At 45.4% G+C, this 26435-nt stretch overlaps 1 protein-coding gene across 1 annotated transcript in view; it reads left to right on the top strand.

Annotated features, from left to right (window-relative positions):
- Window positions 1-26435, top strand: part of cacna2d1a (calcium channel, voltage-dependent, alpha 2/delta subunit 1a) — a 152827-nt gene that overhangs the window by 13979 nt on the left and 112413 nt on the right. The window contains 2 exon segments of the mRNA XM_056275601.1: window positions 19079-19160; window positions 23019-23135. Coding sequence (XP_056131576.1) covers window positions 19079-19160; window positions 23019-23135 — 199 coding nt within the window.

The raw sequence follows: 26435 nt of genomic DNA, 5'->3' as shown, positions 1-26435 counted from the left end.
TCTATCTGCAACAGCTTCAGCCTCCTGTCTTTCTCCAGAAACAGATTACAAGACTAAATTACTCGGGGTGTAACGGTCCATCAATCTGGATCAATGTATCGATTCAATGATCAACGGTCCAATATCATCTATACAAAAGTGAAAACATTGATCCATATGATAATCATAAAGGTCAATCAATATCTCTAAACCACTGAGCACACAACAGAACCTTGTAAATACAAGGTGCTGAAGCTTAGATGTGTGTGGTTTCTGTTCATAATTGAAAGGCCATCAAGGGTTCTTTAAGTTAACTGATAAAAAACATTTGCACTTAAACATGAAAAATGTGGCACTCTATAGGGATCAGCAGGTCTATTTTTATCCGTTGTATTAAAATGTCTGGAAGAGCTCAGTAATAAAATTGTCAAATCATATTTTGTTTGCTTTTTGTGAGTTCATATAAATGTAACCCATTGTGTTAAATGGGTATATGATATCGTCTCATATCGATCGCAGGCCCCTGAATTGAATTAAATCGAATCGAACTCATATCGTAGCAGACTTGGTGATAGCCGCAAATATCATATATTGTCCAAAGAACCGATATAATATTGTATCGTGATGAAACTTGTGATTTACACCCCTACAAATTGCCACTATTAGTGGAGGATTGTGGGGCTTAAAAATCAGTCTCCCCCGCTGCTGAGGAGGAGGTCTCTACGCCTGGCTATGAGACATTTAAAAAAAACAGGAAAAAAACAGTATTTCAGTGAATAAAGGGATGCTGTCAGATCCTTTCCATCCTTCATCCCTGGCTGCTTTGACAGTATTAAGAGATCAAAAGTGTATGCAGAGCGAGCTCTGAGTGTCAAAACACAGCAATGTTTACAAGGCGGGAGCGCGCTGAAGTGGAAACTCCAAGATTGGTTACTGAGCCCTGGATTTGTCTTGTGGGCTTGCACCGAGGCTTTGCCTTGTATCTGAGCTGCTCCGCTGTGAGACCGGCCGACTTTTTGGGTGACTTCAGCCAGACTGATGTGGCATTCAACACTGTCAGATCGATATTCCAGAGCTCTCCGTTGGCCCGGGTTGTTTACAGCGGGTCAGGTTTGGCCCTCTGTAGAAAACAAAGGGAAGCAGAGGAGAACCAGCAAGCTTATGAAACTAATAACATGGTGGCTGTACAAGAACAGCTACACCATTGCCCAACAACGTAAACAAGATTACTAAAGAAAAGGAAAAATTTGGTATTATTGCTGCTTACACAGATGAGTGCACACGCACACATTTGTATATTCACAAGCGTATGTGTTGATGTTGAAGTATTGTGTTGCGTAGTTGCTATTGCCTAAAACCCAAGGACACATGCAAATGAGTATTGTGTGCTAAACTACCATACTGCTTTTTAAATACTCAAATAGCACAAAGCTTAATAATACTGCAGGTTATTATGAGTCCCTCAACCAATTTCTTCAGTAAGAGGACACAGAAAATAAGTTTGTTGAGAAGATGGTAAGAAAGTGTAGAAAATGCTTTAAGGCACATTTTAAAATTTTTCTTCCCATGAACTCCATCAGGGAGGTATTTTGTAAAGTTATACTAAAACATCCCCTACGGCAATATGATGCCTGTTAACTTTTCTATTTAATTGAAACCTTGATAGGTTGTGCTCTGTCAAATCAAAGCATAGACCGACAGGATAGAAGGAAGAAAGAATAGGATGGCTTTTGGGATGTTGGACCTGAAGCAACAAATTCATTGATTAATTTGGATGTAATCAGTCAAGGTGAATTCATATTCACTTCATTCAATCCAATAATTTAAAAGTAAAACACAACATTTATTGCTTAATATTTACAGATGTCCTTTGAGTCAAATTTTGTTGTGCTCCCAGTGACCACCCCAACCCCGTTTTCTTTTTTTTCGAAACACACTTCAGATTTTTGTAGATGGGCAAAATATATATTAATTTATATGTGGGACTGGGGTTGAATGGAATAGAGTGATGCACAGTCCGATGCAGTGCGATCCTGTTCGCCCAAGTAGGAAGTTGTGTACTTCAACACACAAGAATTTTGTTTCGTAGAGACACAGGTTTTTGGGAAGTTTTTTTTTTCCTTCTCTTTCTCCCCCCTTCCTCCCCCTTCTCTCAGTTCAATTGCAATTCAGGACGCAGATCACCACTACAGTAATAGATGGTTGGTAACATGACTAATGATATCACAGAAAGTTGAATCAGTTCATCTGGACACAACATTTATTAAGAGAAACATTTCATCACTTAGATATTAATTTCCATTCAGCTGACTGAAGAGGTCACTTAGATAAGTGATAAAACGTTTCTCTCAGTAAACCTCTTCCAGATGAACTGATTCAACTTTCTGTGATTTTCTTACCTGGATTATTGAGCATGCACACAGACATGACTAAGGATAATAATAACATTCACTGTGTCTCGTGGAATATCAAAGTTGCAAACCAGATCACTAAGTTAAATAAAATAATGGCCCACCTATGTCAGAGCAATGGGGACATATTATTTCTTCAAGAGACACACCTTTGTGCCACTTATATTCCATGAGTCAGGAGGGCATGGGTGGGCCACCTATATCGCTCAATCTTCAGTGAGAGAGCCAGAGGGGCTACTGTTCTGATTCACAGGGGTGCCTCTTTTGAACCTCAACACTCTGTGGTTGACCCGAATTGGCATTATGTGGCTGTTTCAGGAACACTGAGAAATGTTGCTGTTGTCCTTGATTGTATCTATGCACCTACCTAGGACAATGAAAGGTTAATTTCCTTTTTTTTTCAGCTCCCCCTGACATTGATAATCGCTATGTGATTGTGGAAGTGGATTTCAGTTTGATCCAAAATGCCAACATAGCTAGATCTTCCACAAAATCTTTCTCACTTTCTAACTCTGCAAAGGCCTTAGATACTCACATGAACCATTTGTGTTTGTCTGACCCTTGGAGACTTACTTTTCCCTCCGCTAAAGCTTTTTCCGTTTTCTCCCACATCCATCATACATATTTGCGAATTGATTTTTTCCCCCCTTTTGGATAATAGATTGCTGTCAAAGGTCACCTGCTGTGATTACCAAAGCATATTCATTACTAACCACACTCCCACTTCCATCAGTATAGACTTTGGAAAATATGGTAAACCCTATCAGCTCAGGCATGGTAGCCGATGAAGCATTTAAACAGTTTCTTTGAATACATTTCTTTTTTTTAAGTTAATGATACCCTTGACACCGCTAGGGACACCCCTTTGGGATGATTTCAGAGCATACTTACGAGGGCAGACTGATTTCAGAGCATACTTGCGAGGGCAGACTGTTTCATACCTCTCTCTTGTGATGAAAACTGAGAAAGCCAGGGCCAGCTGAGTTATCAGAGGAACTTTTGAGGCTGGATAACCTGTATGCAGCAGCTCCGGACCCCAATTTATATTTAAAAAAAAAAACTTTTCTAGCTTCAGATGGAATTTGATCAATGAGCAAAGCTGAGCTTCAGCTACTTAGGACTACACAGCATTTTTTTTCGAGATGGTGACAAGGTGGGTAAACATCTGACCCACCAAGCCTACACAGCTGTGGCCTCTAGACTGATTACTAGACTCAAATCTTGCCGATCCTATGGGAGTTAGTGAGTTATTTTCTGCCTATTATTCAGAACTTTATACCTTGAAATGCTCTCCTGATATTTGGAATGACAACAACCTTCTCAATCAGATTCCCTTCCCTAAGGTTGGTGAGAATCTTGCTAAGGACTTGGGTAACCCTATATCTGCTCAGGAAATACAAGAGGCAATGAAATCTCTGCTGAGTGGCAAATCCCCACACCCCGACGGGTATACTGTTGAATTTTATAAATAATTTTCCGCTTTGGTATGTCCCCAGTTTTACATGAAAATGTTAATGAGTCTTTCTAAAATGGCAGCTTGCTATAGGAGGCAGCCATAACTTTGTTACTCAAAAAGAACAAAGATTCCTTACAGGCTACAGGCCCAACTCACCTTAGAGAAAGTACTGACTACATCCTTTCAACAAGCACTACCAGTGCTTATCTCCTCAGTTCAAAAAGGCTTTATGTTGGAGAGACAATCTTTCTATGACACAAGGAGGCTGTTGAATGTTCTTTACAGGCACTGATTCTCTCGAAGTGGTGATGACATTAGATACTGAAAAGGCCTTCTCTAGGGTAGAGTGGAGAGTTGTTTTTTCTTTTTCTTTTTTTTTGTCTTTGGGAAATTGGATTTCAGTGCAGATTTTATTTCCTGGATAAGATTACTGTATTCATCCTCTGTTGCGTCTGTGTTTATGAATAGTCTGAGGTTAGCTCCCTTCCACCTCTATTGTGGAATGACACAAGGCTGCCCCCTATCACCTCTTCTGTTTGCCATCGCCATTAAGCCTTTAGCTATCTGGCACCGCAAAGAGGAGAATTTCAAGGGCATCACTCGTTTAGGGAGACTCATAAATTGTCCTTATACGCCAATGATCTTGTCTTATATGTGTCAGAACCATTGTCTTCCCTCCCTGTACTTCTTATTACTCTGGGATGATTTGGTAAGTTCTCAGGGTATAAGCTAAATCTCTAAAAGAGTTAGCTTCTACCCATTAACTCGTCTGCTGAAAAGATTCCAAACTCACTCCCATTTAAACGAGTGATCACGGGATTTTGTTACCTGGGCATTTTCATTACCAAGTTGTTCCATAGTGTCTTTCGTGAAAATTTCCTCCCCCTATTTGAAAAGTGTAAAAATGATTTAAAAAGATTTGCCAATGGCAGGTTGTGTCAGTCTGATCAAGATGGTTGCCTTCTTAAAATCTTGTTCATTTTTCCACGATGGCCCAGTGTTTATAAGGAAACATTCTTTTCCAAACTGGACCAAATAATGTCCTCATTTCTTTCGGGTAACAAACTAGCCTGCATTAGGAGAATAGTTCTCCAGCTTCCCAAATGCATGAGTGGTTTTGCCCTGCCCAGCTTTGTTCAATATTACTGGGCATGTACATAATATTATTACATTACATACTGGGCATGTACATAATATTCAGAAATTGTCTCTATTAGGTCAAAGTCAGGGTGATCGGTGCATGCTCACTCAAGGCTCGTATAGAGCAGCTATAATCTCGTTTTTCATTGTGCTCTCAGCTGTTACCACTTGCCTCTGACTCCCATTAGTATCAGTGAAAACCCTGTTGTCACCCACTTCATTGAAATATGGATCCAATTTCGTAAACTTTTTCACAATTTCATAAATTTCGTAAATAGGCCAACGTATGTCTAAGACACTATCTCCAGTTCACAGTAATCATCTATTTGAGCCATCTTGCCTTGACCCCACTTTTTACAGTTGGTTTGATAGATGCATTACCTGTATCAGTGATCTTTACAACAACGTTTTCTCATCCTTAGCTGAACTATCACTGAAATTTGGCCTGCCCTAATAGCCACCTTTTTCGTGTTTTCAGATTAGACACTGAGCAAAAGCAATTTCCTCATTTCCCCAGTTGCCCTCCTGACTCTAAAATTTACACCATTTCGAATCTTGATTTTGACCAAAGACATCTTATTTGTTATTTATAGTTGAATGTGTTCTCTAAATCCTGATGTCTGCGAATCTTAAAAGAACATGAGAGGGTGACTTGGGGACCGAACTGTCTGATGATAAATGGAAACACATTTTAAATCTGGCTCATTCCCCTTCTATTTGTGCAAGGCACATTCTGCAGTCCAAGGTCCTCCACAGAGCTCACTACACATATGCTAGGCTGGCCAAAATATTCCCAGACTTAAGTGATGCTTGCTATTAATGTTAACAATCACTGGCCAATCTTATTCATATGCGGTGGGCCGGTCCCAGGTGAGCTGACTATTGGACAGAAATATTTGAAACTTGTCAAAATGTATTCCATATCTCCATAGATCCTAACCCCCTCACAGCTATATTTGGAATCCCGTTAGAGGACAACTTTCCCATAGCCATGCAGAGGGTTATTGCCTTCACTGCACTATTAGCCAGACGCCTTATTCTCCTTAAATGGAAACACGTTTCCACTCCTATCCATAGCAGATGGATTGTGGAGGTCTTGCATTATATCAAACTTGAGAAGGTTAGATTCTCTTTAAAAGGCTCCCTAAAAACTTTTGGTGAGATCTGGGGACTCGTTTTTGATTACATAGACACACTGTTCTGCCTGATGACATTACGAACAATAGCTGAGTATTCCTCTGTCCCTTTTTATACTTTGTTTTTTTTTCTTCTTCAAATTTACTCATCTATCTATTTCATGATCTGATGTTAATTTAAGTTATTGCTTATATGTATGTGTTTGCATGTACTCTGCTCATGTACATATGATTTTTGTTTGGTTCCCTATTTTCTTGGCTGCAAGGTCTGGTGGGTGGGAGGGGTTGGGGGAGGTTTGACCAGATGGGATATTGGAGGGTAGTATGGTGGGAGGGTGGGACGGAAGGTATGACTGTAGGAGGGATGGGTGGATGACGTGTAGGTAAGGTGGGGAAACAGTGTTGTGGGGTTAAGGGGACACGGGAAGAGGGTGGTCGGGTACATTGGATAAATAATGTACAAACTGTCTGTGTTGATAAGTTTATTTTTCTGTTTGTACACAAAATGAATAAAGATATTTAAAAAGATATTACAGACAAGTTTTTATTGACAGCGATGGATATTAATGACCTATAACATTTATTATTAGTTGTAGTTGATTTAATCTTATGAAAAGGGATATTTTATTGATATGAGCAGTATTTTCATTGACAGTTTTGGATGTTGTTGCCCCTGTCAGCTCATTGCGTGGATATAGAAAACCTTGTTATTGAGGAATGTCACAAATAACTATTTGAATTACTGTACACACACTACACTGTTGTGTAGAGGAGCTCAAGCAGGAGTCATGACAACTTTCTCTTTCGGCTACACAACGTGCACCATTTATTCCTTCCACCATTACAACAACAACAAAAACCCGCGCAGCGGAAGTGTATCACTGCAAACCCGAACTGAGAAAACAGCAGCTGTAAACCAACGTTCCTATTAGCTCAATAAGGGGAATTATGTATCCCTATAACCACTACACACGTCCTCCCAGAATTCGCCTTAATACGAAAAGTCAGTGTGGCGAGGGAGGCGGATCTCTCTGCCCCAACGGCTCCGCTGAACAGGAGCTGGGGGCTGGTTAACTGCAGGCAAAGCAGCAGAGTTCTCACAGCTGGACCGGGGAAAGGGAGGGGCTGGGGTAGAAGGGGGCGGCTCGCAGGGGGAGGGGGGCAGGGCCGGGGGGCGCCCCCGCCGTGGGGGCAGGGCAAGACCAACAGGGCGGTCTAAGTCCAGGTGAGCAGGCTTGAGGTGGTCCACAGAAACCCGCTCCAGCCTGCTGCCAACCTCCACCACAAAGTGCTTATCTCCAGTGTCCCGTACCCGAAATGGGCCGTCGTAGGGTGGCTGCAGGGGACCGCGGTGCGCGTCGTGACGGATGAAAACATACTCCGCCGACCGCAGCTCCGTGGGGACATAGGACTGAGAGCCGCCATTCTGAGAAGTGGGGACCGGTGCAAAAGCCCTGGCTTCCTCCTGCAGCGCAGTCCGTTGGCAGCTGGCGGACCAGGGAGCTGTGACGGTGGGAAGGAAATCCCCCGGGACCCGAAGTGGCTGTCCGTAGACCAGTTCGGCGGATGAGGACTGGAGGTCCTCCTTGGGGGCCGTCCTGAGCCCAAGCATGACCCAAGGCAATTTGTTGACCCAGCGGTCGTCCTTGAGGGTAGCCCGCAATGCGGCCTTCATCGAGCGATGGAACCTCTCGACCAATCCATTCACTTGAGGGTGATACGCTGTGGTGCGATGGAGCCTCACCCCTAAACCCGCGGCGATCTCCTCCCAGAGCGCTGACGTGAATTGCGGCCCTCTGTCCGAGGAGAGGTCAGATGGGGTGCCAAAGCGGGCGACCCAGGTTGCAATGAACGCTCGGGCAACCTCAGGCGCTGTTGTGGACGAAAGCGGGACGGCCTCTGGCCATCGCGTGGGCCTGTCGACCATGGTGAGCAGGTATGTGAAACCACGGGAGGGGGGTAGGGGGCCTACCAGGTCCACATTCACGTGGTCGAACCTCCTCTCAGGTACCGTGAAAGGTATCAGGGGTGCTTTGACGTGCCGGAGCACTTTGGAGCGTTGGCACTCCACACAGGTGTCAGCCCAGTCCCTCACATCCTTTCTGAGTCCATGCCAGACAAACTTTGCCGCCACCAACCTCTGTGAAGGCTTTCTGCCCGGGTGAGACAGCCCATGGACCGCGTCGAAAACCCGCCGCCTCCAAGCAGTCGGAACGACGGGTCGGGGCTGACCCGTAGAGACGTTGCACAGGAGCGTGGCGCTGGCGTCGTCGAAAGCCACATCCTCCAACTGCAGCCCTGTGACAGCGGTCCTGCATGCCTGCACTCTTGGGTCGGCGGCCTGGTCAGCCGCCATCTGGCTGTAGTCGAGTCCCAAATGGGCGGCACCAGCGATGGCCCGGGAGAGACAGTCGGCGACCGGATTGGACTTCCCAGCGACATGCCTCATGTCGATGGTAAACTCAGAGATGTAGGCCAACTGTCGCTGCTGGTGGGCTGACCACGGCTCTGCCACCTTGGCCATCGTGAACACCAGCTGTTTGTGATCGACAAAAGCCGTGAACTGACAGCCCTCCAGTAGGAAACGAAAGTGCCTAACAGCGAGGAAAAGGCCAAGCAGCTCACGATCAAAGGTGCTGTATTTGCGCTCTCTCAGATTCAACTGCCGGCTGAAGAAGGCAAACGGCTGCCACGCGCCGCTCACCCACTGCTTGTAAACCGCGCCGACAGCGTAGTCCGAAGCATTCGTCGTGATGGTGATGGCCGCTCCAGACACAGGGTGTGCCAGCATCACCGCGTCAGCCAGGGCGGCCTTCACATCCTTAAAAGCCTTGTCCCTCTCTGCAGACCAGTCCACGGCGTGTTTGGGGGCTGTGCCCTTCAGAGCCTCATATAGGGGGCGGAGGAGATCGGCAGCCCAGGGGATGAACCGGTGGTAGAAGGACACCATGCCAATGAACTCCCGGAGGGACTGGGCCGTGTGTGGGCGTGGAAAGTCTGCGACGGCCTCCACCTTAGCTGGAAGGGGGGCCGCCCCGTCCTTGGTGACCCGGTGGCCCAGGAAGTCGATGGTGCTCAGACCAAACTGGCATTTGGCCGGGTTAACTATCAACCCGTACAGGCTGAGCCTCTCGAAAGGGCTCTGAGGTGGGACAAGTGCTCGGACACGGAGGCGCTAGCGACCAGGATGTCATCCAGGTACACAAAGAGGAAAGGCAGGTATCGCAACACTGAGTCCATGAGGCGTTGGAAGGACTGCGCGGCATTCTTGAGCCCAAACGGCATGCGCAGGAACTCGAACAGTCCGAACGGAGTTGTCACAGCCGTTTTGGGGACATCAGCGGGACGGACGGGCACCTGGTGGTATCCACGGACGAGGTCCACCTTGGAAAAGATCACTTTCCCAGCCAGGTGGGCGGAGAAATCTTGGATGTGAGGGACCGGGTAGCGGTCCGGTGTTGTTGCGTCATTGAGCCGAAGGTAGTCACCACATGGACGCCACCCACCGCCAGGCTTAGGCACTATGTGGAGGGGTGAAGCCCACGGGCTGCTGGAGCGGCGGATGATGCCGAGGCGCTCCATGTTCTCAAACTCCGCCTTGGCGACAGAGAGCTTGGTCAGGTCGAGGCGCCGAGCTCGGGCATGCACCGGCGGGCCAGTGGTGACGATGTGGTGCTCAACCCCATGTTTGGTCGTAGATGACGAGAATGTGGGCTGAGTGAGGTCAGCGAACTCAGAGAGAAGATGGAGAAACACGTCCTCGTTGGAGAGCATGCTGGACAGCCTGACGGAGCCTGTATCGCTGAGTGCACACGCGTGTGAAGCGAAGGTGACGGCGTCAATCAGGCATCGATTCCTGACGTCCACCAGCAGCCCATGAGCACAAAGGAAATCTGCACTAAGGAGGGGAAATGCCACGTCGGCGGTGACAAAATCCCAGCTGAACCGTTGTCCGTTAAAACACATGTCAATGTGCCTCGTGCCGTACGTACGGATAGAGCTGCCGTTAGCAGCTTCCATGGGAGGGCTGTGAGCGCCCGACAGGGCGTCCACCCTCGATGCAGGTACGACACTCCTCTGCGCCCCAGTGTCGCATAGGAAACGCCGCCCCGAGATGGAAAAGTAGCCTGTTGTCCTCCACGCCGACGCCCATGGCCACTAGTGAGCGCCGACCTCGGCGTTTCCCGACAAGCTGAAATTGCACGGGGAGGTGCACTTTTTCGCCCTGGCCCCGAACTTTGCATGGTAAAAGCACAGGCCGGGCTCCTGTCGCCGACCGGGGGTTGCCGCGGCGATCATCATTGAGTCACCAGGTGGTGGCATGTGGGGGTGGGCAGGGGTGAGCGCGGACGTGTAGTGCTGCTGTTGGCTGGCCAGGAAGAACTTGTCAGCTTCTTCAGCTAGCTTGCGGCAATTGGTAATGCTGGTGTTAGCCAAAGCGGCCCGCACCTGAGCAGGCAGTTGTCGCAGAAACAGCTGGACAAAGAGGAAATCAGTTGTGTGTGCACTGGTCCCAGCAGATTCAGCATTTTTTCCATGAGCTCTGATGGCTTGCTGTCGCCCAAGCCTTGCAGAGAAAAGAGACGGTGGCCAGAAAGTTCAAAAATCTTCAAGAGGTGATCTTTGACCCCCTTGTATTTGTCTGCCACCAGAGGATTTGTAAGGAGACTCACCACTCTAGTTGCAGTCGAACACCCTAGCGCCGATACCATGTAGTAGTATTTAGTAGCCTCATCTGTTATTTTGCAGATAGCAAACTGCGCTTCCGCCTGGGCGAACCATGTCGTTGCCAATGACTCCCAGAACTCTGGCAATTTGAGAGAAACCGCGTTGATTTCGTCAACCATGTTCGTTTGAAAGATTGTCTCTGATAACTACCAAGAGACAAACGTCGTGGTCACCAGTGTAGAGGAGCTCAAGCAGGAGTCGTGACAACTTTCTCTTTCGGCTACACAACGTGCACCATTTATTCCTTCCACCATTACAACAACAACAAAAACCCGCGCAGCGGAAGTGTATCACTGCAAACCCGAACTGAGAAAACAGCAGCTGTAAACCAACGTTCCTACTAGCTCAATAAGGGGAATGATGTATCCCTATAACCACTACAGTTGCACAATTATGAGTTGGGTTGCTGCTGTTCAGTTCTTTTCCCTAAATGTTTATTTTCTGAACAGAGATCGTCTTTGTTTTATTTTTGTGTTTTTTTTGTTATGACACTGTAATTTATTCATTGCTGGTGTTTTCTCATCAGAACGGCAGTAAGAAATGATTGAGGGCATTATATTTCCGTCTGTGTTCCTGAACTGATTGAAGCGATGATCAGTTTACACCAACTGGGGTTTCTCTCAGCAGCCAGGAGCCATATGATTTTTACAGTGTTGAAATAGTGCGGAGAAAAGACCATAAACGGCCCACTCCGCACACACTTAGCTCGGCCTGAAGGGTCCATGCAGTCAGATGTTAGCCAGCAACACTCTCACACTGACTCACATCTGTTCTGGGATCTTTGTGTTTCCCTGTCTTTCAACCATTGCGATTGGTTACCCAGCTCTTGATGGGCTTTCTAATTGGCCCAAGGTTTTTGTTATCCCCTCTTTGATTTTTTTTTCTTTTTGATTGTATACTGGTTCTGCTAAACTGTGATGCTGTGTTCCATTCAAAGTCCGAGGTCGGAATTTCCCAGTGGAAATGTCCAATTTCTAACTGCCAAGCGTTACAGGTGCACGACGCTAAACACAAGCATAAACATGGCTGACCATGACAAACAAGTTTTGTTTTGTTTTTTGGCAAGTGTATAGACAATTGAACTGTCAGCAGTGTAGCCTTCCTGCATGTATAAACAACACAGGAATAACCTTTGTGCAGAAAAAATAACTTCCAGAGATTTTTTTACCGTAACCAGCTACCTAATATTGGTGACATATTTTGACATCTATTTACATGCAGAAAAAGTTTTTTTATAGTATGCGTTGTTTAATTAAATACAGGCAAATATACTTTACGTCGCCTTTTAGTTGATGGTTTACCATTTACACTGTGTGCCTCCATGGGTGCTGCCATTGAGTGATGTCAGACAACTGCTTTTTGCTTCTGCTTACAAGTAGGAACTCAGACTTGGAGTGGCGTTCCAATGTACTTTTTCTCATAGAAGGTCAGAAAATCTCGACTTCGTAGTATTCTGGAACGCAGCACAAGTATTTGTAATGGGCACTATGCCATAGCACCTGAATCTCTGACTAAAGGGCGGTCACATTACCATTCATGCAGCAGTAATAATTTCGAATATGGATGTAGCCGGATATGATATCATGCTGGGCAGGAGGCTAAAAGCTTGCCAACTAGATACATAGCTGCTTAGCTGGCTAGCTTTTAGCTTCCTGCCCATCATGACATCACATCCGGCTCACATCTATACTCGAATGATGGATTCCGTCCATTTTCAAAATGAGGTTACAGTGATATTTAGCACCTCTACTGGGCAAACATGTTTGTCATATGAATTCGGCGGTCAAACCTCACCAAGCTTAGATGTAGGCCTACTTGTCTTGTCATATGTCCATACTTCCACACCCACAGGAAAGAAGGGACAGTTAAGACAAAGGAACAGTTGTAAATGTAATTCAATTCTATTAACTTTTTTTTTAAAGATGTGTATTTTTTTATTCAGCAAATATGTTTCTGTTTTAATTTGTCCCATTTCCCCTCATCGAATAAAAAGCAAGCGTGAAAACCTTTATTTGAATTTTGGGGATTGAGTTGATATTTGCAGTTTCCATCTGGCATTTTTTTTTCCATTTGAAATGACACAATTCACATAAAAACACTTGGTTGGAAACGCGGTTATTATTAGATTAACCTGCTGTACTGATCACATACACCAAGAGTTAAAACACAGGCCTCTGGATTTGTAAACTGGAGTTCATCGTTACACCATTTCTGAGCTTACGCTACACTGGAGCTTGTGCAGTAACACCTCACATATGTGAAATGCTCATGATGAATTGCCAAGTATTTTATTAGTAGTGCCTGAAAGTGTTTTATATTATATGAAGTGCTCCAGTTGTAACTGTTTCCTTTTCACATGTTGTCATGTCTGGGTGCTTTCGGAAATTGGCCTTCTCACAATTCTGAGTGTGTTTCTCCTCGGCAGCTGTGTGCTTAGTGTTATTTACACACATATATCTTACTGTACCTAGTCATCTTACACTCAGTCATACACTCCGGCCCAGCACTTTAAAGGATGGGTTATATAATGCTGGCCTTTCACAGGCCTATGTCTCTCTCTCTCTCACACACACACACACACACACACACACACACACACACACACACACACACACACACTCAGGTCACACCCATTTCATTACATTAAGAGTTCTTGTAAGAGCTGCGGCTGTCCTGGTGACCTTTGACCTGGGCAACCTCCTGTTGCCTTCCAAAAGACCCAGCGCTCTGGTTACATGTGCACACAACAACACAACACAACACAACACAACACGCACACGCACACACACACACACACACACACACACACACACACAAACACACACACACAAACAAACGTGACAGCTGGCCTGAGGGAGTCAGTCTGCTTCCCTTACAACCATTACAGGGATGGAGTATTAAGAGAAGGGGGGGGGGGTCACTTTTTTCCAGCTACTATACTGTACATTGAGACCACATGGGTCACACACAAATGAAGACATATTTACAAGTCGGGTCCAGTCCTGGACTGAAATAGCTTTGAGAAATTCTCTCACACCCACCGACATAGGCTACCAACATGGACAACATTTCATATGGCATATATTTATTGTTCTAAGTATGAAAGATCCGGAAATGTGACAGGCTCTGCAGTCATCACCTTATCTGATTCCATGTCACCACATGACTCACAGGAGCCTTTTTTATTTCGAGGATAGGAAAAGAGCTTACAATAATACCATTTCTTACACAGTTTGAGGCCCCATGACCTGTTCATCCAAACTCCGACCAAACATTTCTGCAGGCTTCCCGAAAGCCAGTGAACCCATGTTGATTTGTATTGCATGGATCATTACCCACATTGCACCAGCAACCGTAACCTGTGTGCTGGGTAACAGAGCTTTTTCACCTCGTCATCTTAAACTTTCTCAACATGGTTAAAAAAAAGAAAGAGAGAGAAATGGTAAGAATGTGCAAAAGAGGAGGGGGATGGCTACAAGTATGGGTTGTCATAAAAAAAAAGCAGATAAAACAAAACAAAACATCTGCTCTGAAAGTGGGTGATATGAAGGACTTGATGAGAAAAAGCGAGGGAGAAAATGGAGGCTTGTAGTGCCGGCAGCCTTCGCAGCCGGCCGAGTTTGTCACGGCTCGTCTCCTGCCGGCCCTGCAGTGTGCAAACGCTGCAGCCGAATGGCTCTCACCAGCCATTTTTGGGGCTTCCTTCTTTCCCACTCAGCTCCCTCTCCAATTTCCCAATTTCCCCCAGGAGAGAGCGAGAGAGCGAGCGAGCGAGAGAGAGAGAGAGAGAAAGAGAGAGAGAGAGAGAGAGAGAGAGAGAGAGAGAGAGAGAGAGAGAGAGAGAGAGAGTGGGGTAGCCTAGGAGGGGAGGAGATAATGATGCTATCTCATTTTTCCATGTCTCTCTCCAACTTTCCATCCGGTCACCAATGCTTGTTGTGTACACATTTCCTCGTTGAGACTTTTTTTTTTGGACCTTTTCCTTCGTCTGCCGTTATATCCTTAAAGAAAGGCGAGTCTTTCGTCACTTAAATGTGAGGAAGTAACAGCCGCCGAGTGTTTCGCAGAGAAAACATTGTTTCTCCTGGTGAAGGGATGTTGGTTGTCTGCAGGAGAAGGCTAATCAGAGTTTCACTCTGCCTTTCAAAGTTTATCCAAGGATCTTTTTTTTTTTAACTGGGGTCACTGAGGTCTCAGCTTTGCCTCTCAGGGTTTTTTTTTTCTTAATATTTTAGGAAGAGACATCACTGATGAGTTTATTATGTTATGACCGAGTCTGAAATCAGCAGCTTTCAAACTAATGAAGGCTGAGGGGAGAAAATATTTATTTTTACTCACAAATAATGGAGCCTTCCTGGCTTAAAATACACTGTTGAGGCTCTCCTCTCATATCAAGATATCCCTTTTTCAAGTGAGAGCTTCCCAATAAAGCAGCGCCATGGAAAAAATGCAAAGCATAAAGGTTACAGGTAAACTACTTTCAACAATGTACAGTGTCACGTTGGTGCACAACGTAACGCAACACGTTGTCCCGCTGCATTGTAAACTCGTGGTAGGTTGTGTGTTGATATCGTCATGCATGCAGGTTTGGTCAATATTAAAAATGTTCACGGATTTAATAGTTGACAAAATTAATATCCACAGCTTCCAGGTAGCCTAGCGGTCTATTCCGTTGCCTACCAACACGGGGATCGCCGGTTCGAATCCCTGTGTTACCTCTGGCTTGGTTGGGCATCCCTACAGACACAATTGGCCGTGTCTGCGGGTGGGAAGCCAGATGTTGGTGTGTGTCCTGGTCGCTGCACTAGCGCCTCCTCTGGTTGGTCTGTTCGGGAGGGGGGGGCGGAACTGGGGGCAATAGCTTGATCCTCCCACGCACTCCATCCCCCTGATGAAATGCCTCACTGTCAGGTGAAAAGAAGCGGCCGGCGACTCCACATGTATGGGAGGAGGCATGTGGTAGTCTGCGGCCCTCCCCGGATCAGCAGAGTGGGGTGGAGCAGCGACCGGGACGGCTCGGAAGAGTAGGGTAATTGGCCAGATACAACTGGGGAGAAAAAGGCGGGGGAAACCCCCCCCCCCAAAAAAACAGACATTGTGAGGGTGAGATGTTAAAGTTCAAGCCTTCTTCATAGCGCACAAACATGCGTGCGCGCTCCGTGAAACACACACTCACTCACATGCAGACACACCGTTTTCCCCCCCAGCACCTGTTCGTAACCCTCCACCCTCCGCCTTCAGGGCCAACTGGACTTCTGACGCGGCACATGCGTTACAAGCTCAGTACACACCTGTGTGCCACACAGTCAGGGGACCTCGCCTTGACCCGAGAGTTGGCCGCATGTTGTCAGAGGACATAATGGGAGCTCGTGTCACTCAGAGGTTTGCAGTGAACTCACAGCTTCCCGTTTTCCTTTGTGTGCCTGTGTGTGTGTGTGTGTGTGTGTATCGGGGTTCATGTAAGTGTGATGGGGGCAGGGGGGTAGACAGAGAAATGTGCTGACATGGTGCCCATCCTATATCTGCTCTCTGCCTCAGGCAGCTGTCTCTCGGTAGGCTAAATATATGCAGCTGCAATGCCACGTATTTGCAGCGCGAGTTAAGCCCGCTCGTATTACACTGTGTTTTTTAAATAAGACAACATAGACGGGGTTCGTGTGTCAGAGACCCCACAGTGTTCTAGGGGTTAATTCATTCTGGGGGGAGAAAGGTTAATTTCCTTTATGGATCCTGTCATATATATTTTATTAACTGTCGCAGGGTGATTGGTGCACATGTGTGTGTGTGTGTGTGTGTGTGTGTGTGTGTGTGTGTGTGTGTGTGGGTGCATGTGTAAGTGTGTGCAGCAGTGGGGGGTGGCATGAATGTTTGCCGACTATATGTATAGTTAAGTCATCACGTCGTTGACAAAAATAATCACACTGTGGACTTCACACAACTGAAATGTCTAACTTTATGTCTAACTTGTAACTTTTATAAAGAAGAATAAAAACTTGTAACTTTTTATAAAAAAAAAAATTGTGGACAAAAAATAAAATTTAAGGATTTGGTCTTGCTGAGCGCAGGTCATCCCATAAGAAAGCCTGCAACCACCCACAAACAGAATCTCAGAACAAACAAAGGAGATAATGCGGTGGACCACACACACTGCGTGTGTAATGTTGTTACAGCTCGTGTGCAGAGTGATGAAACACTGCAAGTTTGGATAACGCACAAGTGTGGATTATACACACACTTGCTTTGCTCAACAGTGTCAGGACTTTGTGTTGCTAACCCGTGTCCTCAAAAGCCTTGTCCCACTGTGTGTCCAGGGGGTGAAGTTGATTTACAATATTATAGATTTTCTGCTGGTCACTGATTGAACGTGTGTGTGTGAGTGTGTGTGTGTGTGTTTGCATGTTCAAACATTGTTTTTATTTACAAGTTCATTACATCAATCAACCAAAACATTAAAAACACTGACGGGGGGGCATCCGGACAGCATAGCAGTCTATTCTGTTGCTTACAAACACGGGGATCGCTGGTTCAAATCCCTACGTTGCCTCCGGCCTGGTCAGGCATGCCTACAGACACAGTTGGCCGTGTCTGTGGGTGGGAAGCCGGATGTGGGTATGTGTCCTGGTCGCTACACTAGCACCTCCTCTGGTTGGTCGGGGCGCCTGTTCGGGGGGGAACCACACACTACGTCCCCCTGACGAAACTCCTCACTGTCAGGTGAAAAGAAGCAGCTGGCGACTCCACATTTATCAGAGGAGACATTTATCGGATTGCCAGAGGGGGGGAGCAGCGACCGGGATGGCTCAGAAGAGTGGGGTAATTGGCCGGATACAATTGGGGAGAAAAAGGGGGGGGGGTGGATCCACCAAAAAAACAACACTGACAGGTGACCTGAATAACATTGATTATCTCGTTACAGTGGCACCTGTCAAGGGGTGGTATATATTAGGCAGCAAGTGAACAGTCAGTTCTCAAGTTGATGTGTTGGAAGCAGGAAAAAATGGGCAAGTGTAAAAATCTGAATGACTTTAACAAGGGCCAAATTGTGATGGCTGGACGACTGGGTCAGAGCGTCTCCAAAACAGCAGGTCTCGTGAGGTGTTCCCGGTATGCAGTGGCCAGTACCTACTAAAAGTGGTCCAATGAAGGAGAACCGGTGACAGGGTTGTGGGTGCCCATGGTTCACTGATATACGAAAAGAGTGAAGGCTGGTCCGATCCCACAGATGAGCTACTGTAACTCAAATTGCTGAAAAGGTTAAGGCTGGCTATGATAGACGGGCGTCAGAACACAGTGCATCACAGCTTGCTGCGTATGGGGCTGCGTAGCTGCAGACTGGTCAGAGTGCCCATGATGACCCCTGTCCAGACCATGGACTGGACCATGGAGCAATGGAAGAAGGTGGCCTGGTCTGATGAATCACATTTTCTCTTACATCTGGACAGCCGAGTGCATGTGTGTTATTTACCTGGGGAAGAGATGGCACCAGGTTGCACTATGGGAAGAAGGCACGCCGATGGAGGCAGTGTGATACTCTGGGCAATGTTCTGCTGGGAAAACTTGGGTCCTGGTATTCATGTGGATGTTACTTTGACACATACCACCTACCTAAACATGGTGCAGACCAGCTACACCCCTTCATGGACACGGTATTCCCTGGTGGCAGTGGCCTCAGGTGGTTTTAATGTTTTGGCCGATCAGTGTATGTTCACTTCTTATCTTGAGCTCCATAGAAAACAAAAATAGAAGAAGAAGAGGATTCCCTCTTCTTCAAGAAGTTTTCTCTCTCTCTCTCTCATATCTTTTTTTTCTCTCGCTCCCTCTCCTTTCCTCTCCCTCATTCCTATTGCATACATTAAACCAGGGCCTCACCCTACCTACAAAAATCGGACTCTCTCATCCTGATAAAAATAACTTAGACACGTAGAGTAGATTAATGTATTCACTCGGCTAAACATAATTATTTCATGCCACGTCTATATTTATACGGCGTTTAGCATATTGTGGCAGTAAGCAGTACTGCTCGGTTGACCTCATGTTATTTGTGCATTGTATTAAAATTGTATTGAGGCTAGCAAATTTGATGAGAGTAGCCTAGCGAATTAGACTGGACTGATTAAGACCCAGCTTTCCATCGGACGAAAGGGGAGGGGTTATTAGGATTTACTTGATTTTGATTGGCTCTTTCTTTGACCAGCTGATTGACTGGCGATTTGTTTTTTTTTCTTCAGGGTGAGGGAATGGGTGGACCAGATGCAGAAAGAGTTGATCTCACTGACGGACACAGCCAGTGGCATCCAGAACCTAATACAGGTAAAGGTCTCTCGCTCTCTCTCGCTCTCTCTCTCTCTCTCTCTCTCTCTCTCTCTCTCTCTCTCTCTCTCTCTCTCTCTCTCTCTCTCTCTCTCTCTCTCTCTCATGCACATGCACACAATCTCACACGTACATGTACAAATAATTTTTCCATCTCATGTATCCAAGTTGGTGACCGTAACACATCTCTTATAAAATATAAAACCCCATTGCTCAAATACAGTTTGGGTGACTTGTCGTCTGTTCTCCATGTCTTCCTCACCATTTACACCTCCCAATCTTGCTGACGTCCAAGGCTTCTTCTCAGATGGCTAAAGCTGTCACAACACATCACTGGTCTATATATATTTATATATAATTTCATCTCATTAGCATAATGGAGCATCATCTCAATAAGCCTGACCGATGTACACTTTCAAGGACCATCAGTGTCAAATCTGTACTGTAACCGTACACAATACAGACCAGGGTCCATGCATGTACATGTGTGCGCACTCACACACACACACCAACTTTGACTGATGTAATACTTGTGGCTTGCGGCACTTTTTCCCCCATGCCTTCGGGGGGAAAAAAACGGTCAGCTTTAAACCGTCACTTGCGTCATAAGGCGTTACAAAATACATCTGGTCATTCGGTGTGATTTTGCTTACATAAAGTCGGATGCAAAACGATGACCGAGGAGCGCTAGTTGCATCTGTAGGTGGTATGTGATGCAGTGATATAAAATCGTAAGAAATGTCAGGGCCATGAAAATCTTGCGTCCCTCACATAAATGTCTTAATTTATCAGTATTTTTCTCTCATATAGCAGTCAGGGATATTCGGGGCACTATGGCTCTCTCCCCTTCAATCCTTATCTTTGATTGGCTTTGGTTTTGGTGATCTAGGAATTTGAGTTCATCCCATTCTATGTGGATGTGTACAAGTGAAATGGCTAACAAATTGTCTTCTTTAATTGCACGTATGTAATGCTTTTGGTGATCACTGGTGTAATAACTGTTGTTATTTCAAACAGTGCACCGCACACAGCATTTAAGATTCTTTATTATTGCCTGAGGAAATTTGTTGCCACAGTCTGTACAGCAAAATACGCGCATAACTCCATACTTAACTACATACATATATCTACTACTACTACTACTACTTTTGGCTGCTCCTGTTAGGGGTCGCCACAGCGGTTCATCCGTTTCCATCTCTTCCTGTCCTTTGCATCTTTCTCTGCCATGTCAGCCACCTGTATGTCCTTCCTCACCACATCTATAAATCTCCTCTTTGGCCTTCCTCTTTTCCTCTTGCCTGGCAGCTCCATATTCAGCATCCTTCTCCCAGTATAGCCAGCATCTCTACTGCACACTTGTCAAAACCATGTCAATCTTGTCTCTCTTGTTTTGTCTCCAAACCGTCCAACCTGAGCTGTCCCTCTGATATACTCGTTCCTAATCCTGTCCTCCTTCGTCACTCCCAATGAAAATCTTAGCATCTTCAACTCTGCCACCTTCACCTCTGCTTCTTCTCTTTTTGTCAGTGCCACTGTCTCTAAACCATATAACATAGCTGGTCTCACTGCCATCTTGTAAACCTTCCCTTTAACTCTTGCTGGAACCCGTCTGTCACAAATCACTCCTGACACTCCACCCACTCCACCCTGCCTGCACTCTCTTCTTCACCTCTCTTTCACAATCCCCGTTACTTTGGACAGTTGAGCCCAAGTATTTAAACTCATCCGCTTTCATCACCTCTACTCCTTGCATCCTCACCATTCCACAACATTCAAAATTCCCAACTCTTACCTCCACACTCCTACCCTTCCTCCTTCGCCTCTGGATATGGCTTCCGACTCTCCTTCGCCCAACAGTAACATAGTTTCCACCGGCACCCTGCTGGCCAATGGTACCAGTGGTGGTCGTTGGTAACCTGGGCCGCGACCGATCCAGTATGGAAATCTGATATAGGATCTGCATATTTGATTTGGTAAAGGTTTTACGCCGGATGCCCTTCCTGACGCAACCCTCCCCATTTAGCCGGGCTTGGGACCGGCACTAAGAATGCACTGGCTTGTGCATCCTCAGTGGCAGGGTTAACAACATGCATATATACTTGTGTATATATACATCCATACATTAACCGTGGGTACATAGATACTACTACATAGGTACATGACATTATATACATACATGACATTCCTGTAGATATTAATATCTACACATAGTATTTAGGTGGATGTGTAGTTCAGTTTGTGAGTTGCAATGCCAGTGTGAGGCAATATCTCATAGATGAATATACGTACCTGTCCCAGAAATCCTACAGAATAAAAGTTCTGTGTTTTAAGATCAACCCAAAACTTTTTGAGACTATGTGAATTACAGACAAACTTTATCGACTATATGAAAATAGACTATAATAAAACTATGAAATGTTGCTTTAGTGTTCTTGTGTTTTTTATCACAACTATACAAACACTTTTTAATTAATACTATTCAAATTACCATAGCATTTCCATGTTTCTGTCATCACATTTCTATTCAAATAATAAAGTAATTCAGCGTGGTAAAATGTTGCTACACTGTAGTATTACTATAGAAATGCTGTACTACATGGCTGGAGTGTTTGTACAGTGAAATATTGTCATAATTCTCCATTTTCTATGTAGTCCATATTCGTATGGGTAACTATAAGCATTATGCTATGATCAGTCCAAGCTACAAGTCTGCCTGTTCTCAACAAATTTTTCCAGATATTATGACTTTCCACCTTCGTCATGATTTCATCATGCCCTTATAATTCTTCACCAAGCTTTTGCACGATGTTATTGGCAATTTTTATGACTACTGAATGAACTGTACTCTGCCAGAGGAATACCATTACAAAATCTGAAACTCACTGATGTTAGCCTTTAATATTAATTCTCAGGGCGTCTGGTTAGCGTGGCGATCTATTCCATTGCCTACCAACATGGGGATTGCCGGTTCGAATCCCTGTGTTACCTTTGGCTTGGTCGGGTGTCCCTGCAGACAAAATTGGCCGTGTCTTCGGGTGGGAAGCTGGGTGTGGGTATGTGTCCTGGTCACTGCACTAGCGCCTCCTCTAGTCGTTCGGGGGGGGGAATAGCGAGATCCATGTGCTACGTTCCCCTGGCAAAACCCCTCACTGTCAGGTGAAAAAAAGCGGCTGGCAACTCCACATGTATCGGAGGAGACGTGGTAGTCTGCAGCCCTCCCTGGATCGGCAGAGGAGGTGGAGCAGTGACCGGGACGGCTCGGAAGAGTGGGGTATTTGGCCGGATACAATTGGGGGGGGGGGAAAGGGGGGGGTCCAAAAAAAAAATATATTAATTCTCGAGCCAAAAGAAAATCTATCACAGGCCTAGAGGCTGAAGACAAACACACGCATGTGCTCCAGTCCTGAGGTTTGAATGTTGGACAATAAAAAAACAGAAAAACCCTTGGGCTGCTAAATAATTGGCTGTTTGGCATATTTCTTTCTTGTTTCTTTTACTGGAACATATTCCATAGAACGGTAAATGGGCCTGTTACGTAACCTGACATTGCAATTTAATCATTGGAAATGCAGTTTCTTTTTTTAATCGCTGTGCTGTGGTCAGTAAATGCCATTGAGAGATGCAAGCTGACAGTCTGTGGAATGGGATTTTCAATTCCACATATTTGTTTAGCCAATGATGAAAAAAGTAGAATAGAAATCCGCGGACTTCATGGCCAAACAGTTACAACAAAGGAATTATTTCGAGAAGATTCTGTGAACACTGGTGAACTCACCGGTTGTGGCTGAGAAATTGTATAGATTGGGTTTACCACTTAGCTGATGTCTGACCCCTGTTTTTCTCCCCTGTCTGGTCCAGATATACCATAACCACAGAGCACACTTCAGTGTGGAGACCAACAACGCCAGAGAACTGGTCGCAACGGCTGCAGGGAACATCGAGAAACTGCTGGCTAACCGTTCCCGTGCGCTGAAGGTGGGTGAGCCCTTCTGTCAGAGGTTGGCAATGCATGCTACCGATCAAAATAACACAGAAAGGTGCAATGAGGCATTTATTTGTTCACATCCCCCAAGAGAGGCATCCTTAAAGAGGAAGTTACCCATTGTGTTATTTCACTCTAGCAAAGCTGGTGGACTCCTTAGGAATTTTTTTTAAATGTAATTTTCAAAATTGATGCAGGAGAGCAAAAGAAATGCTGCCTTCTATTTCTGAATAGGCTTCAAGTGCAATGCACTAGCATCTTCTCTCTCCCCAGTGAATCACGATGGTAGGGGGGTGGGGTTATGCTAATGAAATCATGTTAGACATCAAGAGGGCATTGCTTTTATGATACTGTAGCAATCTTTATGCATACTTCACCCAATAGCAAATAAATAAATAAATGTTCACAAGAACTTAGTGTTAACTGAGAGATGCTGAAAGAAACATTTTTTTACCTGAATAGATTATCAATGAAGATACAAGTACACACACCTCTAGTGTGGGTGGGCTAAAATTTGTATTCCTTTACCATCAAGTATATCTATTTGTGTGACATCCATCCATCCATTATCCAAACTGCTTATCCTGCTCTCAGGGTTGTGGGTGACATCACTCAGGTAATTATCTCATATTTAAACTGCTCACTTTGGAGGGACTGAGTGTTTTTAAAAACTTTCTTCATGTGTTTGTTATATTTCACATTTGGAGTAAAGTGATTCTGCTGTGTAAATTTAGATTCAGGTAGCCCCTCCTTTAAGATCCATGTGATACTACATGGTGTCCTGTGCTACCGGGTGAACCCTGCTACCTCCAGAAAGCCATAGAGAATGGGGGTGAACTTACATTATTTCTCTTGCTTATACCAGCACGTCCCTGTATAGGCTATCTGTGTCTTTCTATTTTGTTAACAATCTGACTGTCACGCTCTGCAGTTGGAGCAAAGAACAGAAACTTGACAGTGTGTTTAAGTGGCCTCCATATACCTCCTGTTACACTGTCCAGGGACCGTAAAGACACACACACAAGACGTCTGTTTGTGCTCATTTTGGGTCAGATTAAACACTGGACACAACCATTGCCATATAGTGATCCGATACAAGACGACGTCCTCCAGCTAGATGATTTAATTCAAGGCTACGAGTACAGGTTGCTGCATCTAAAAGAATGATAGATTTGCTTTTCTTCTTTCCAAGGGTTCCTTTTTTGTCTCAGTTTACAAGAGTCTTTATTTTGCCTTGCTACCATTGGGGTCACCCTGCTCTCACTCATATAATGTTTCACGCGTCTGTCATCTGTACAGAGTGACTGACACATAATTCATGTCAGAATCGAAGATTTCCTCTGGTTCATAAAGTGCAGCTGAACTCTTGTATGCTGTAAAGTTCATTGAAATTGGACATTTGAGAGTTCATTGACTGACTTGTTTTTTGTTTCTTCCTTTTTCTAAATTAGACATAATACCCCAGCTTATTAAATCACTTCAAATAACCTCTTAAATCTCCTGAAATAACACAGCATACCTCCTTGACCACATTTTTTTTTTGCCTTTGGGGTGCAGTTTTATCCACAGGATTATATTTCTTGATCCAGAAAAGAGTTGTATAAAATAGATAAATAATGGATGGATGAATGATGGACCGGCACGGTGCGCAGTGGTTAGCGCGGTCGCCTCATAGCAAGAAGGTCCTGGGTTCAAGCCCTGGGGTAGTCCAATCTTGGGGTCGTCCCAGTTCATCGTCTGTGTGGAGTTTGCATGTTCTCTCCATGGCTGCTCGGTTTCCTCCCACAGTCCAAAGACATATAGGTCAGGTGAATTGGCCATACTAAATTGTCCCTAGATGTGTGTGGTGTGTGTGTGTGTGTGGTGTGTGTGTGTGTGTGTGTGTGTGTGTGTGTGTGTGTGTGTGTGTGTGTGTGTGTGTGTGTGTGTTGGCCTGCCCAGTTTGTCTCCCCGCCTGCTGGATAGGCTCCAGCATCCCCGTGACCTGATGAGCAGGATGAGCGGTATGAATGGATTGGCTAGATGGTAGAAGTGTTGAACACCTTCAGGATAGTGCAAAAGCTGCTCGGGTAGCAGGGTGCACAGAGTATTGCATATATCAGAACAGAAAAATATAAGAACCATGTCCATTTTGTTCTTTTACCATCATGACGATGTCACAACGGTGTTTCCAGATGAGTACAAAATACTGTGAGGAGGAGGAGAGAATAAAAATGGGAATTTACAGATCCAAAGTAATTTACCAAGGGTTCAAGTCAGGGCTGGATCGGTATGATAGGCGTGATATAATATTTATGGAGAGTGTATTAATCAGACAAATGAGAAGGAGATGTGAACAAAATGGGAGATTTAACATTTAGATCATCTTACGTTCTTTGGTTCCTCCTCTTACGGCTTACCTTCGTCTTTTACACTCATCTGTTCTCTGACTTTTTCGCTGATCACATTCCCTGTAGTGTTTCTTTGTGCAACGATCACATTTCTTCGCTTTAACTCAAGAGGTGTTGGTACACCTGTTCCACCAACACCTCTTACTCCAGTGGGTCGAATTTCATTTCACGCCCGCAGCCACTCTGCAGTTTCCGTTTAAACTCTCCATAGTGAAAACACCCCAACACCCGTTTAGATGCGGCTGTTTGCACATGTCGGCAACAGGCGTCTCTCCCACATGTGTAATCTGTCGACTCCACACGCAGTTAAGCGCGTCCTATATGGACGTCTTAACAAACTAGGCCCCTTACAGCACACGTGCACTTTGTAGCATGGATGGCCCCAGTCCGCCCATATTGGTGTTAACACGGTGCTCACCCGTCAGAGCTACTTAGGTCCACAAACTAAATAGATCCACCAGCACTCTTCGCCGCATTTAAACACGACGGTACGGCGTATCAACAATATCAGTGTCTCCGGGCGCCTCACCTTGTGGACTTTAATCGATCCGGCTCTAAATCCAGAAACGTCCAATGTTGCCCCGACGGCCCGTTGCCATGGTTACCTTCTTGCCGATTACCTCATCAATCCTGTCAGCGTCTTGTTTTTGTTTTTTTGCATCCCAGTAATTGCAGAAGGATGAGGGGGAAATTAGTTTTCGGCGGAAGAAAAACAATGGTTGCCATAATGGAATAGAGATGTTGGGGGTGTGGGCGCCGTTCACAAATTTCACTGACGCATCTGCTGCGTATTTCACCTGCGCAGATTGCGGTGAGCCGCTGTGAATGGTGAATCCTTGCTGGAGGTGTGGAGGGAGAGAGGATGTGGGTGATGATGTGATCATTCTTTTTTTTTCTTTTTTT

This window comes from Lampris incognitus, chromosome 3 (assembly GCF_029633865.1).
Source record: "Lampris incognitus isolate fLamInc1 chromosome 3, fLamInc1.hap2, whole genome shotgun sequence".
In the NCBI taxonomy this organism is placed as follows: domain Eukaryota; kingdom Metazoa; phylum Chordata; class Actinopteri; order Lampriformes; family Lampridae; genus Lampris; species Lampris incognitus.
This window is presented reverse-complemented; position numbering and strand designations above follow the sequence as displayed.